The sequence below is a fragment of the Enoplosus armatus genome, chromosome 13 (genome assembly GCF_043641665.1).
Source record: "Enoplosus armatus isolate fEnoArm2 chromosome 13, fEnoArm2.hap1, whole genome shotgun sequence".
NCBI classification, from domain to species: Eukaryota; Metazoa; Chordata; class Actinopteri; order Centrarchiformes; family Enoplosidae; genus Enoplosus; species Enoplosus armatus.
Window position 1 is genome coordinate 115,093 of NC_092192.1, and position 13,211 is coordinate 128,303.

At 41.7% G+C, this 13,211-nt stretch overlaps 1 protein-coding gene across 1 annotated transcript; it reads right to left on the minus strand.

The window, feature by feature from the left end:
* Positions 1-447: 447 nt before the first annotated feature.
* Positions 448-13,169, minus strand: oatx (organic anion transporter X). Its single transcript, XM_070917547.1, has 15 exons — positions 13,143-13,169; positions 12,878-13,042; positions 12,720-12,793; positions 12,487-12,616; positions 10,086-10,189; positions 9,771-9,925; positions 9,401-9,569; positions 9,121-9,244; positions 8,926-9,041; positions 8,409-8,463; positions 7,175-7,334; positions 4,908-5,016; positions 1,892-1,970; positions 982-1,109; positions 448-595 (listed from the first exon to the last, which is right to left on the minus strand). Exons 1-15 carry the CDS (start codon positions 13,167-13,169, stop codon positions 448-450), a joined length of 1,743 nt encoding a protein of 580 aa, XP_070773648.1.
* Positions 13,170-13,211: the final 42 nt, after the last annotated feature.

The window sequence follows — 13,211 nt, forward strand, 5'->3', positions numbered from 1 at the left end:
ACCTGGTTCAGTTATGACAGACAAATGATGTCTGATGTCACATATTTATTGTTGTTATTTGGCGTCAGTTCAGTTCTTATCCTCTGAAACAAAGACAACAACAATAATCTGATATTAATCACAGTTTTATTAGTGTGTTACAGTTATTGATTATTGATTTATTTTCATGAATGACAGAAACTGTTTAAAATGTGTCTCTGCACATTATAACCCATCACATGGCTTCATTTACATCAATACATCTATGGTCAAACAAGTTTATTGATTTGAACTTAATTCAAATATATTTAAATGTTATAAATTGTGCCATTGTCAATTGTAAAACTTAAACACTGAATCATTCTTTGATTTTCATTGGTTCATTTTTTGTCATTAATGACTCCAGCCATCTGATTAGTTGAGTTTCAGTTTAGCTGTCATTGGCTCTGACTGGCATCTTCTGATTGGTCAGAGGGCATTAAGTCCGCTCCCTTCTGCTTCCTTCAGCTCTTTTAAGGCCAGGCTTTCTGTTGAGACCACGCCCCCACACTCAGACACCCCGCCTTCTTTCAAGGACACTCCCTCTTGTTGTTGGGCGGCTGGGCGTACTCCAGACCTTCACACAGGCAGTTTCAGTTATTGATATTTATTTATCTATTACGTATTGATTTAGTTGGTGATAACCAAGACCAGCAGTGTCACTAGCTATGCAGCTTGTTAGCATTAGCACCAGTAGGAATGCTAATGAATGCTGCTGATGAAGGCAACACTGCTAATGAAGCTACTGCTGCTAATAAAGCTAACACAGCTAATGAAGCTAACACATCTAATGAAACTAAAGCTGCTAATGAAGCTAACAAATCTAATGAAACTAAAGCTGCAAGTTGTTAGAGCACAATTTAGTGTGAGTCTAGCATTATTTCAGTGGGGAATGCCAATGAAGCTAATGTAGCAAATGAAGCCAGTACTGCTAATGAGGCTAAATATTAGCTGTTAGCCTACCATTTCTCTTCCACATCCTCGATGGTGTCAGGGAGTGGCATGTTCAGTGTCTCCGGCAGGAAGCAGGCAAAGCAGCCGGCCAACACCGCCGCCCCCCCATACACCACACTGGGCAGAGCAGGGAGTACCTGGGAAATGTAGTCCATCAGTACTGTTAGCATTAGCTAACATACTTGCTGTTGTCTGTACAACTACAGAGAGAATCAGCTGAGTTTGTTCAGAAAGAAAGTTAAAGAGCTGGTCATGATGTGAGACAAACAAGCAGACAGGCAGACAGACAGACAGACAGACAGGAAGGAAGACAAAGAGGCAGAGACAGACAGACATACAGACAGACAGGCAGGCAGACAGACAGACAGGCAGGAAGACAAACAGGCACAGACAGACAGACAGACAGACAGACAGGCTGAGAAACAGAGGCAGACAGACAGGCAGGCAGACAGACAGACAGGAAGACAAACAGGCAGACAGACAGACAGACAGGCTGAGAAACAGAGGCAGATAGACAGACAATAAGACAGACTAGCAGAAGAAGATGAATCACACATTAAATATGTATTAAAGGGTAGATGGGAGCTGCGGCTCTGGACTGCAGGAAATATTAAACATTTCTCTCCTCAACCTCTACGGCTGCTGCTGGACCTCAGTAGAAGATTTGACCCGACAGCAGCTCTGTATACATATCAGGGAGTATACAGTTCCCTGTGTATATCAGGATGTACTGTATATGGGGCCCTGTATATGTATCAGGGAGTATGAATGTTTTACTCACTTTTTATTTTATCTGCATCATTGCATTTAGATTGATGACATGGATTATATGAATAAAGAATATAAAAAAACAAATTACTAAATAATTAATTAACTTAATATTTTGATTTGTTAACAAGGTTTGGATTGGTGATGTCACCTCGTCCAAGATGAGGACGGCAGGGGCTGCCATGCTGCCGACTCTCGCCATGGTGGAGACGAAGCCCATTCCCGTCTGCCTGAAAATACAACACACACACATCATGTGACTGATACACTCATAGATTGATAGATTATCAGATTTAATATCATGTTGTTACTATAGAGACACTGAGTGAAGTGTTTTTCACATCATTGGTTTGAATTCTTATGTATTTCCATCTTAAAAGTAAAAAAAAAAATAGCTTGTCTTCATCCATTAAATGACGGTAAGTAATTATTACCTTATTAAATTATTTTAAAAAATATATCATGATTAATAAATTATTCTCTGGGGTCTCATTCTCAAAAGAGACCTTCAATACAGAGACAAAAACAATCACATAAATGAAAAACATCAGATGATGCCACAGGACTGAGACTTATTCGGATAATAAATTATTTCTGATGATGCTCTGCTCTCATATTAATATTCTTATTAATAGACTCCAGTACTGGGTGGGTTTACCTGGGATGGCCCTTAAGTGGTTTACCTCCTACTTGTCAAACCACAACTGTTGGTCTCTGTAATAATATTATAAGGAGATCTGCTCTATTTTTATCTAAAGGAATTTGAATAACCTGTTATATACTGCTTCTAAAAATGTATCTTTTGAAACCATTTTTATAACCTTATCTCAATTTGGCTAAATGTGTCTGCACGTCTTTTTTCTTTTTCTTTTTTCATTTTGTTCCTGTAAAGCACTTTTGATAATTGCTACAGCAATAAATGTCTTAAAATAGTGTTTCTACAAATGCTCTTAAATTTCTCCACCTGAAAATATCCCATCAGGAAAGTTTCAGGCCGAAGAGATGAATATATCAGTCTTTGTGTTGCTGGATAAAATAAGTTATTTGGTTTTAACTTCATTTATTTCAGACCCACTTTCACTGCTGCAGAAATGTTACATGATTAAAATATGTGTGATCTCTGTCACACAGAACAGCATACATTAGTAAGTTAAACTGCAGGTTTAAAATTCATCATCACACATTTGTGGTCTATTGGCTTTAATCCACAAAAGTAGACCAACATTTACTCTTAAATCCAACAGAACATGTGTGTATATGTACTATATGTCTATGTATATACACATTTATATGTATATACAGTATGTACAGTATATATGTATGTGTATATATGTACTTTCATAGAATGAAAAGCCGAACAGGCCCTTGCACCTTCCTGCTCATCGGGGGTGCTGGCGGGATGCCGATCGATGCGGCTCTGCATTTCTGTGACTGTTGGACACTGCTTGCATGAGTTAGATGTTATTTCCTGCATGGAGTGCGTGGCAGTGGACATCTGTTGATCTGATGAATTCTCGAGAAGGAATTCCTTAAAGTACAGAGCCTGTAAATGGCAAGAACTGCCCTAAAAGTGTCCAGTAAATTCAAAATGGCTGACTTGGCCGCCACGCCACAGCAACATCGTTCCACAAAAACATTTAACAATTCAAAATGGCTGACTTCCTGTTGGGTTTAGGGCATGGCTCCTTTTTTTAAGTCTCAGCATTATACACGTGCCTACCAAATTTGGTACATCTAGGTGAAACCGCAAGGGCACCTTCGTTATACAGTATATGTTCTCATATCAGATGTACATTTTCACTACAGTTTTCTGAGTTTTCGAGCACATCTCAAAAATTTGATTGAAGTGGAGGAAAAAAAAATCCGAGCAATTCACAGGACTTTCCTGCACGGGCCCTAATAAATAAGATTGTAGCACACTGTGAAGTGAAGTCTCTATTAAATAAAGTTAGTTTGCAGGATTTAAGATGATCAACAACAACAAATGTTAACTATAAACTTTTCTCTTTATATTAACAAAGAATAGACATCAGTGCTTTTGGCCTAAAATCATTTAAAGGAGAACTTTGCCGATTTTCAAACAGCTTTGTATCATTTCTTTATATCATCAGTATATGCAAATGAACAATGTTGAGCTTCCCTCCATGTTGCCTGCACCGAGCTCTCTCCACTGAGAGTTCACAGTTCAAACTAGAGATTGTACTTGTTACAGCATTGTTTGAAGCTACGGACGGTCAAAACAAAACATCTCTTCACTTATAAACTCGCTGACAGCAAAAATGGCATCCCAAAATTTGTGTGCATACGATGTTATGGACGAGGAAACACTTTACAGTGTTTTGGCTGACTCAGATATTCAGGCCGAGGCTGCCGGCGGAGACCAACCTGAGCTGTCAAGAGCAAACAGTGACTGGTGGTGCCTTCACTCAACAACAGAAACTGAATCATTCTGCAGCATTGAAGTTCATCGTGAGCAGTTTTTGTTGCAGGATGCTGTTGCCGACGACAACCCAGAGAGCCTGTGTGTGCGTTACTATGCATGAAAGTTTAACTCACTGAGAGACAGAGGTGTGATGCAGACCTTCAGCATCCCGAGATAAACTGGAAAAGACAACCAAGACCAGCAGGGCTGAGAGGCCAGATGACCACTGAGTGAGAATCTTTGTCACCCAACGTATGTTTTGGCCAACAAAGTAAAGCTATTGGGTAGCATGCTCCTCCCACAAGCTGGAGCGATATTTAGACGTATGTTGTAATATTGAGAGACATGGTGTGAACGTTGAGCCTCATTTGAAGCAAACTAAATAACAAGCGTTGGTTGAATGTAGATAACTGGAACTTTATGCTGCAGCACTAGCGTTAGATTTGTTGTTGTATGGAAGTCCGTTCTGCTACTCGCCAGGTTGTGTGTGTGTGTGTGTGTGTGTGTGTGTGTGTGTGTGTTGCTGTATGCAGGCAAGGCTCCAGGAGCAGGAGAATTCTGATTACATTTACCATCAACAGTGAGTGGACATCCACATACCACAACATGCCAAATGTTCCCTTTACCTGAAGAGTTCCAGATTTTTAGAAATTGTATGTATATGTAAATGCAGTCTCCCCTGACATATCTTGCTCGAGGGCAGAGTTCCTGTTCCTGTTGTTGGGATTGGAACTAGCACTCTTACCTGATGATGGTGGGGTAGAGCTCTCCAGTGTACAGGTAGACGGTGGTGAAGGAGGCCGAGGTGAAACCTTTACCGAGACACGCCAATGTGGTCCTGATGGTCTGCATGTCTGGGGGGGGGTTATGACGGTTGGTTTTTAGATGTTTAGGACCAGAAAAGAAAATGCTGCAGCAGGTGTTTGAAGTGGTTAACTTTGAAAGACAACAGCTCACTAAACAGTCAGCTCCTGGACTGAAACTCCAGGTGCAGTTCAGAGGTGTGAGTTCAGGCTTTCACCGGAGCTACAAATGTTAAACATGGTGAGGGTCCTTATAAGTATAGAAGTGCGAACATGTGTGTGTATTAGTATATATCATTGTGTATTAGTATGTATTATTGTGTATTAGTGTGTGTATTAGTATGTATTATTGTGTATTAGTGTGCGTTATTGTGTATTAGTGTGTATCAGACTGTGTGTGTGTTTGTTACCTGTGTGTGTATTAGTGTGTATCAGAGTGTGTGTGAGGGTTTGTTACCTGTATGTGTATTAGTGTGTATTATTGTTTATTAATGTGTATTAGTGTGTGTGTCAGTGTGTATCAGAGTGTGTGTGTGTTTGTTACCTGTGTGCGTATTAGTGTGTACCAGTGTGTATCAGAGTGGGTGAGGGTTTGTTACCTGTGTGTGTATTAGTGTGTATCAGTGTGTATCAGAGTGTATGTGAGGGTTTGTTACCTGTGTGTGTATTAGTGTGTACCAGTGTGTATCAGAGTGTGTGTGAGGGTTTGTTACCTGTGTGTGTATTAGTGTGTATCAGTGTGTATCAGAGTGGGTGAGGGTTTGTTACGTGTGTGTGTGTACTAGTGTGTATCAGTGTGTATCAGAGTGTATGTGAGGGTTTATTACCTGTGTGTGTATTAGTATGTATTATTGTTTATTAATGTGTATTAGCGTGAATCAGTGTGTATCAGAGTGTGTGTGAGGGTTTGTTACCTGTGTGTGTATTAGTGTGTATTATTGTTTATTAACGTGTATTAGTGTGTATCAGTGTGTATCAGAATGTGTGAGGGTTTGTTACCTGTGTGTGTATTAGTATGTCTTATTGTTTATTAATGTGTATTAGTGTGTATCAGTGTGTATCAGAGTGTGTGTGTGTTTGTTACCTGTGTGTGTATTAGTATGTCTTATTGTTTATTAATGTGTATTAGTGTGTATCAGTGTGTATCAGAGTGTGTGTGTGTGTTTGTTACCTGTGTGTGTATTAGTGTGTATCAGTGTGTATCAGAGTGTGTGAGGGTTTGTTACCTGTGTGTGTATTACTGTGTATTATTGTGTGTTATTGTGTATTAGTGTGTGTCAGACTGTGTGTCTGTTTGTTTCCTGTGTATAAGTGTGTATCAGAGTGTGTGTGAGTTTGTTAACTGTGTGTGTATTAGTGTGTATTATTGTTTATTAATGTGTATTAGTGTGTATCAGTGTGTATCAGAGTGTGTGTGTGTGTGTGTGTGTGTGTGTGTGTGTTTGTGTTTGTTACCTGTGTGTATCAGTGTGTATCAGAGTGTGTGAGGGTTTGTTACCTGTGTGTGTATTAGTGTGTATCAGCGTGTATCAGACTGTGTGTGTGTGTGTGTTTGTTACCAGTGTGTGTATTAGTGTGTATTATTGTTTATTAATGTGTATTAGTGTGTGTCAGTGTGTATCAGAGTGTGTGTGAGTTTGTTACCAGTGTGTGTATTAGTGTGTGTTATTGTTTATTAATGTGTATTAGTGTGTATCAGTGTGTATCAGAGTGTGTGTGAGTTTGTTACCAGTGTGTGTATTAGTGTGTATTATTGTTTATTAATGTGTATTAGTGTGTGTGTCAGTGTGCATCAGAGTGTGTGTGAGTTTGTCACCAGTGTGTGTATTAGTGTGTGTTATTGTTTATTCATGTGTATTAGTGTGTATCAGAGTGTTTGTGAGTTTACCAGTATGTGTATTAGTGTGTATTATTGTTTATTAATGTGTATTAGTGTGTGTCAGTGTGTATCAGAGTGTGTGAGGGTTTGTTACAAGTGTGTGTATTAGTGTGTGTTGTTTATTAATGTGTATTAGTGTGTATCAGTGTGTATCAGAGTGTGTGTGAGTTTGTTACCAGTGTGTGTATTAGTGTGTATTATTGTTTATTAATGTGTATTAGTGTGTGTGTGTCAGTGTGCATCAGAGTGTGTGTGAGTTTGTCACCAGTGTGTGTATTAGTGTGCGTTATTGTTTATTAATGTGTATTAGTGTGTGTGAGGGTTCGTTACCTGTGGGGACAAAGATGTTGGCGAAGATGATGATGGCCGACAGGAAGAGACAGGTCGCTTGAGAGACTCTCCTCCCCAGGTAACTGAGCATGCCCACAGCCAACAGTTTGGCAGGAAAATCAACAGCTCCAAAGATGATCTGCATCAGGTAGATACTCACCTGGAACAACCAACAGCCAATAGGAGGAAAGGACGGGTTAAAACCCCCTGCGCCTCAAGTTTCCAGCAGGTCATTGCTCACTAAGCAGCATTGTGATAGTGGGAAACATGGCATCAGAACTAAGTGAAAGTGTCAAAGTGTTATTCTGAACAAAGAGGGGCTTTCTCAGAGTCAAATCATGGCCAGACTAAAGGTTAAGAAATAGCAGCATTTTACTGTGGATGAAGAAGTCCTATTTACTGATGAATCCAAGTTAAGAAATTTCTGGCAGTAACAGAAGGGTGTATGTAAGGAGACGAGCAGGAGAGAGAATGATACCGCAGTGGATCAAACCAACAGTGAAACATGGTGGTGGGAATAGTCTGGAAAGTCTGTGGGGTTTTGCCTACTCTGGAGTTGGACCCCTGCAGTGAATCGACTACACCCTGACCAAGGAGAAGCACCACTCCATTCTTCAGAGACATGCTGTACCCTCTGGTCCCTCTGGAGAGGGATTCATACTGCAGCAGGATAAGGATCCCAAACACACCTCAAAGCTTTGCAAGAACTACTTGAAGACCAAAGACGTCCTTGGTCCTGACTGTCATGAACTTTCCTCCACAGTCACCTGACCTCAACCCCAGTGAACTATGTATGGGGGCGCTTGAAGACTCAGAAAGCCAAGCCTTCTGTGACATCACAAACTTGTGGAGTCCATACCAGCTGCATGCTGTCATTAAAGCAAAAGGGGGACATACCAAATAATAAGATTCTCTGAACTTCCTGTACACAAGATTCAACTTTTAACTCAAATTGTTAAGCTGATATTATCATTTGTCATGAAAGAAATGGTATTACATTCAAACAAATTCAAAATACAAGTATCTTGACTAGTGGTCTCAGACTTTTGGACCCCACTGTAGTTCAACAGCTGTACAGGTAAACAGGTGACTATTCTTCCAGGCTGACAGTTTCACTCCACATTACAAACACTTAAAATTCATAACCACGGTAACCTTTCCCATCTCTACCTTTGATCCCATAGGATCTGAACCTCAGCTATCAGGTGAGTGAGGTGTACATCAGGTGACTCACCCCGAACTTCTGCAGGTCCATCGCCAAACCGTAGTAGGCAAAACTGGTAGAGAACCTGCAGAAGAAGACAGACTGCTGATAGACAGGTGGAAAGGTAGACACGTGGACAGGAGGACAGCAAGACAGGTGGACAGGGGGCAGGTGGACAGGTAGACAGGGCCAAGTGGACCAGTGGACAGGGGGCAGGTGGACAGGGCCACGTGGATAGGGGGCAGGTGGACAGGTAGACATGGCCAGGTGGACAGGGGGCAGGTAGACAAGGCCACGTGGACAGGGGGCAGGTGGACAGGTAGACAGGGCCAGGTGGACAGGGGGCAGGTAGACAGGGCCACGTGGACAGGGGGCAGGTAGACAGGGCCAGGTGGACAAGGGACAGTTGGACAGAGGTGTGCCTCTGTGTTTGGATTGAACCTAATTTGTTGTCACAGAATATATTAATAAATAAATAGATACATGTGAATAAATAAAGGTGAATGAACACAGGTAAAGTAAAGGTAAAGCAGGTGTGATTTCTGACCAGACCGCGATCAGACAGATGGAGATCCGTCTCATCCCTCTGGTCCTCAGCAGGTCGTAGGCTGTGAATGACGAACGACTCGACTCAATCTCCTTATTCATGTGAGAGTGCAGAACCTGCAGGTCACATGGTACTGATCTCAGCTTCAGATTGGATATTATACATCTTTATATATGTGACCGACAGACAGGTTACCTCCAGTGTTAACTTGTCGATTATCTCTGATTTTCCATTGATTCGAGCAACTCTGTGAAGACTCTTTAATGCCTCCTCTGACCGACGGTTCAGAACCAACCAACGAGCTGACTCAGAGTACCACCTGACCAATCACAGAGCAGAAAGATCAGAACCACCTGACCATTCAGAGAGCATAAAGATTAGAATCACCTGACTAGTCAGAGAGCAGACTGAGAACCATCTGACCAATCAGTGAGCAGAAGGATTAGAGACATATATTTTGAAAGTCTACACTGACCAGCTGTAGGCAAAGAACAGGAACTGGGGGGCACAGATGACCACCTGCAGCTTCCTCCAGTCCCTCAGCCAATAGGCGAGCCCTGCCAGGATCATCTGACCAAAGGTGAAGAAGAAGGAGGTGAGTGTGCCCACTAACGTCCTCTCTTTGGTCGGGATCCACTCCACTTCTGGAGACAGGCACATAGGTCGGCAGACACGTTGATCAACCTCTGAAGGACATGTCATCACTTTGTTTCCACAGAATCAATAAATCAAGACATTAAAGACTGAACCTGCAGTTTATGACAGACAGACAGACAGACAGACAGGATGACAGACTGGTGAATAGGTAGACAGACAGACAGACAGACAGACAGGTAGCAAGGTACTCAGTGAGACTCCGTTCAGGATGACTCCGGACACCGCCATCCCGCTCAGAAACCTAAAAACGCAGTAGGCAGTGTATGAAGGCGAGAGGGCAGAGCTACAACCGAGCACACCCAGCTGCAGGTACGACCAAATAAGAACAGACCGCCTCCCAAACCTGAGAGAGAGAGGGGGACAGAGGGAAAGATTCTGGTTGGTTTGATTTTAGTGCACACCTACAACAGGCACAAACTGCAACAAACAGAGAAGATGTAACAAAAACATGGGTCACATTCATGAAAACATCACTCCATAGAGTCTGAACAGGTGAGTCTCACCTGTCTGATAGGCCGCCATAGATGATGGCTCCTGTTAAAACTCCGCCCATATAGATGGTCTGAATCATTTGTTTCAGAGGACGCAGGGAACAAACCAGCTCCCACTGAGAGAGAGACAGACCGATAGAGAGACAGTGTGATGAATGTAAGTTCAATCACTACAACCTCCTGAAGGACAACTACAACCTCCTGAAGAATCTCTACAACCTCCTGAAGGACGACTACAACCTTGTGAAGGATGACTACAACCCCCTGAAGAATCTCTACAACCTCGTGAAGGATGACTACAACCTCCTGAAGAATCTCTACAACCTCCTGAAGGATGACTACAACCTCCTGAAAGACGACTACAACCTCCTGAAGGATGACTACAACCTCCTGAAGAATGACTACAACATCCTGAAAGATGACTACAACCTCCTGAAGAATCACTACAACCTCCTGAAAGACAAATACAACCTCCTGAAGAATCTCTACAACCTCCTGAAGGAAGACTACAACATCATGAAGGACGACTACAACCTCCTGAAGAATGACTACAACCTCCTGAAGAATCACTACAACCTTCTGAAGAATCACTACAACATCCTGAAGAATCACTACAACCTTCTGAAGAACAACCTCCTGAAGGATATAGCATATACAGTAAAAACATACACTGATGTTAAATAGATGAAACCTATGTACAAATATCAATAAATAAGTTAAACTTGTGCTGTGCTGGTTTCCATATCGATTTCCTCCTTGTTTGACCTTCCACCATTTAAGATTTTTGTTGAAGTAGGGATAAAACAGTTTTTAAATCTAGTAAATTGGCGGTGGTGTCAGAGAGGAGGATGCTGTCTAAGCTGCGGGGCATCTTGGACAATGTTTCACATCCTCTCCATGACATACTGGTCGGACACAAGAGCACCTTCAGTGGGAGACTCATTCCTCCCAAATGTACAACAGAGCGCCACAGGAAATCATTCCTGCCTGTGGCCATCAAATTGTTCAACTCCTCCCTCTGAGTGTCAGACACTCAGGAAGAGACTGGAAATCTGGACCTACTTCACCTGTTCATACACTACCTCACTATTTATTCTTAAATGTTTAAGTGCAATACATATATAGTCATACACAACAGTGCAATACATACATACATATATATATATATACATATACATTGTTATTGTATATATTTTTTACTTATTTTCCACTTAAATACTGTAAATGTGTATATTTTTTATTTTCTATTTTTTATTCTTATATTTTGTACATACTTTTAGCTCTAAATTATGCTACTTTCTACTCTTGAATGGGAGCACCGGTACTGTACAATTTCCCCCCGGGGATCAATAAAGTATTTCTGATTCTGATTCTGATAAATTGACATTGTGGTTGGTTATTATTGGTATCTTGTTGGCTTGCCTTAGAACAGCCCATTCATACATAGACTGCAGAGATGGATGCTGTCTTCCACCCATTCTCTTAGTCTGCATGAATCTGACTAGTTTGGACTTCAATTGCAAAGAGAGGTTACCAAACCAAGCTGTGCTGATGTATGTAATTAGGCTCTCAAAGGCCACATGATAAAAGACTACTATAAACTTCTGGTCAACACTGTGAGTCGCCACAAGATGTATAGATTTTGAAGTCTGCTACAGAGACCATCAATGTGTCAGTGAGTTACCAATGAAAAGACTATGGTAGGGTGTACGAGGAGACCTGCGAGATAGTTTCATTGTGGATGACCACAGGCCTGTTGTCACCAACTCCTCTAGGGTCAAACACCATCTCCTCTGTCTTTTTAACATTCAAGGCCAGGTGGTTATCTTCACACAATGCTTCAAATCTTTCTAAATAATACTTGCTGTCCTTCTTAATTAAACTATTAAGAAGCAGAATTCTCTAAGTGCTTAGATATAAAATGCTCCATGGGTGTAACAGCATCATCTGTACCTGTATTACACCTGTAAGCATTCTATTTTATTTTATATTCTATTTTTAAAGGGTTGATAATTATGGATCATTACAACCTCCTCAATGACCACAAGACCCTCCCAAGGGATCATTTCAACCTCCTCAGGGACCACTACAGCCTCCTAAATGACCACTAGACCCTCCTAAATCTGATTCTGATTCTGATTCTGATAAAGGATCACTACAGCCACCTGAATGACCACTATAAGCGCCTAAAAGATCACTACAACTTGCTAAAGGATTACTAAAACCACCTAAATGACCACTAGAACCTCATACAGGATCATTACAACTTCCCAAAGGACCACTACAATCTCCTAAAGGACCACTACAACATCCTAAATGAGCACTATAACTACAACTATCACCTCATTAAGCTCATTAATATTCACTAACCTCACTGCTGATGAATATCAGTGAGCAGGTTTCTTCTCATTACCTCCGAGACGGTGGTGGCGAGGAACTCGGAGTGGTCGAACGTCCATCCATCCAAACATCCTTCCGTCTGCAGCTGGCTAACATTAGCTGAGCTGTTAGCGGCTAACAGCTGCCACTGAGGTTCGACATATCTGAATAACAACAATAACAGGTGGAATAGGACGTGATGTCAGAGGGAATGCATTCATCAATATAATGCAACGCAAAGAGGACATTTTTAAAAAGTACTTTTACCTCCTGCAGCGGTCCATTCTATTTCCTGAAGAGTCCATAGGAATGAAAGCTTTCAGCAGCTGCCTCTCATCCACCTGAAACAATCAGTCATATTCATCCAACCAACCGAACCATTCACATCCACCCATCACAGTAATGAACTGTGACAGACAGGTTACCTGGTGGTGCGACAGGTTGTATAGGCTGTAATTGGCTGGCAGGCTGCAGTGGTGGGCAGGGATTCCTGAGACAAAGTTGTTCAGCAGGTTCTGACCCGCCATCATCAAACCAGGTAAACTGATCAGAGTCACATGGAGCCACTGGTACCTGCCGAACCCACCCACCTCATCATGGCAACCGCGGGGACAGGAAACACATGTTGAATGTTAAAGCGCTTTGGATAAAAATGCTATATAAAGTAAAGTTCAGTAAACAGTGACTCACCTCCTCCAGCAGCTCAGCGAATCCCATCTCTTCAGTCTGAACCTGATTTCTTTAATTTTACGTCGTTTG

Bases quoted from the DNA above. Each gene is read 5' to 3' on its own strand.
- oatx (XM_070917547.1), bottom strand. From the start codon at position 13,169: ATGGGATTCGCTGAGCTGCTGGAGGAG. The intron at 12,794-12,877 runs GTAACCTGTCTG...TGATTGTTTCAG, and splicing joins ACAACCTGTCGCACCACCAG to GTGGATGAGAGGCAGCTGCT. The intron at 9,570-9,770 runs GTACCTTGCTAC...GCCTGTCTCCAG, and splicing joins CCTGAACGGAGTCTCACTGA to AAGTGGAGTGGATCCCGACC.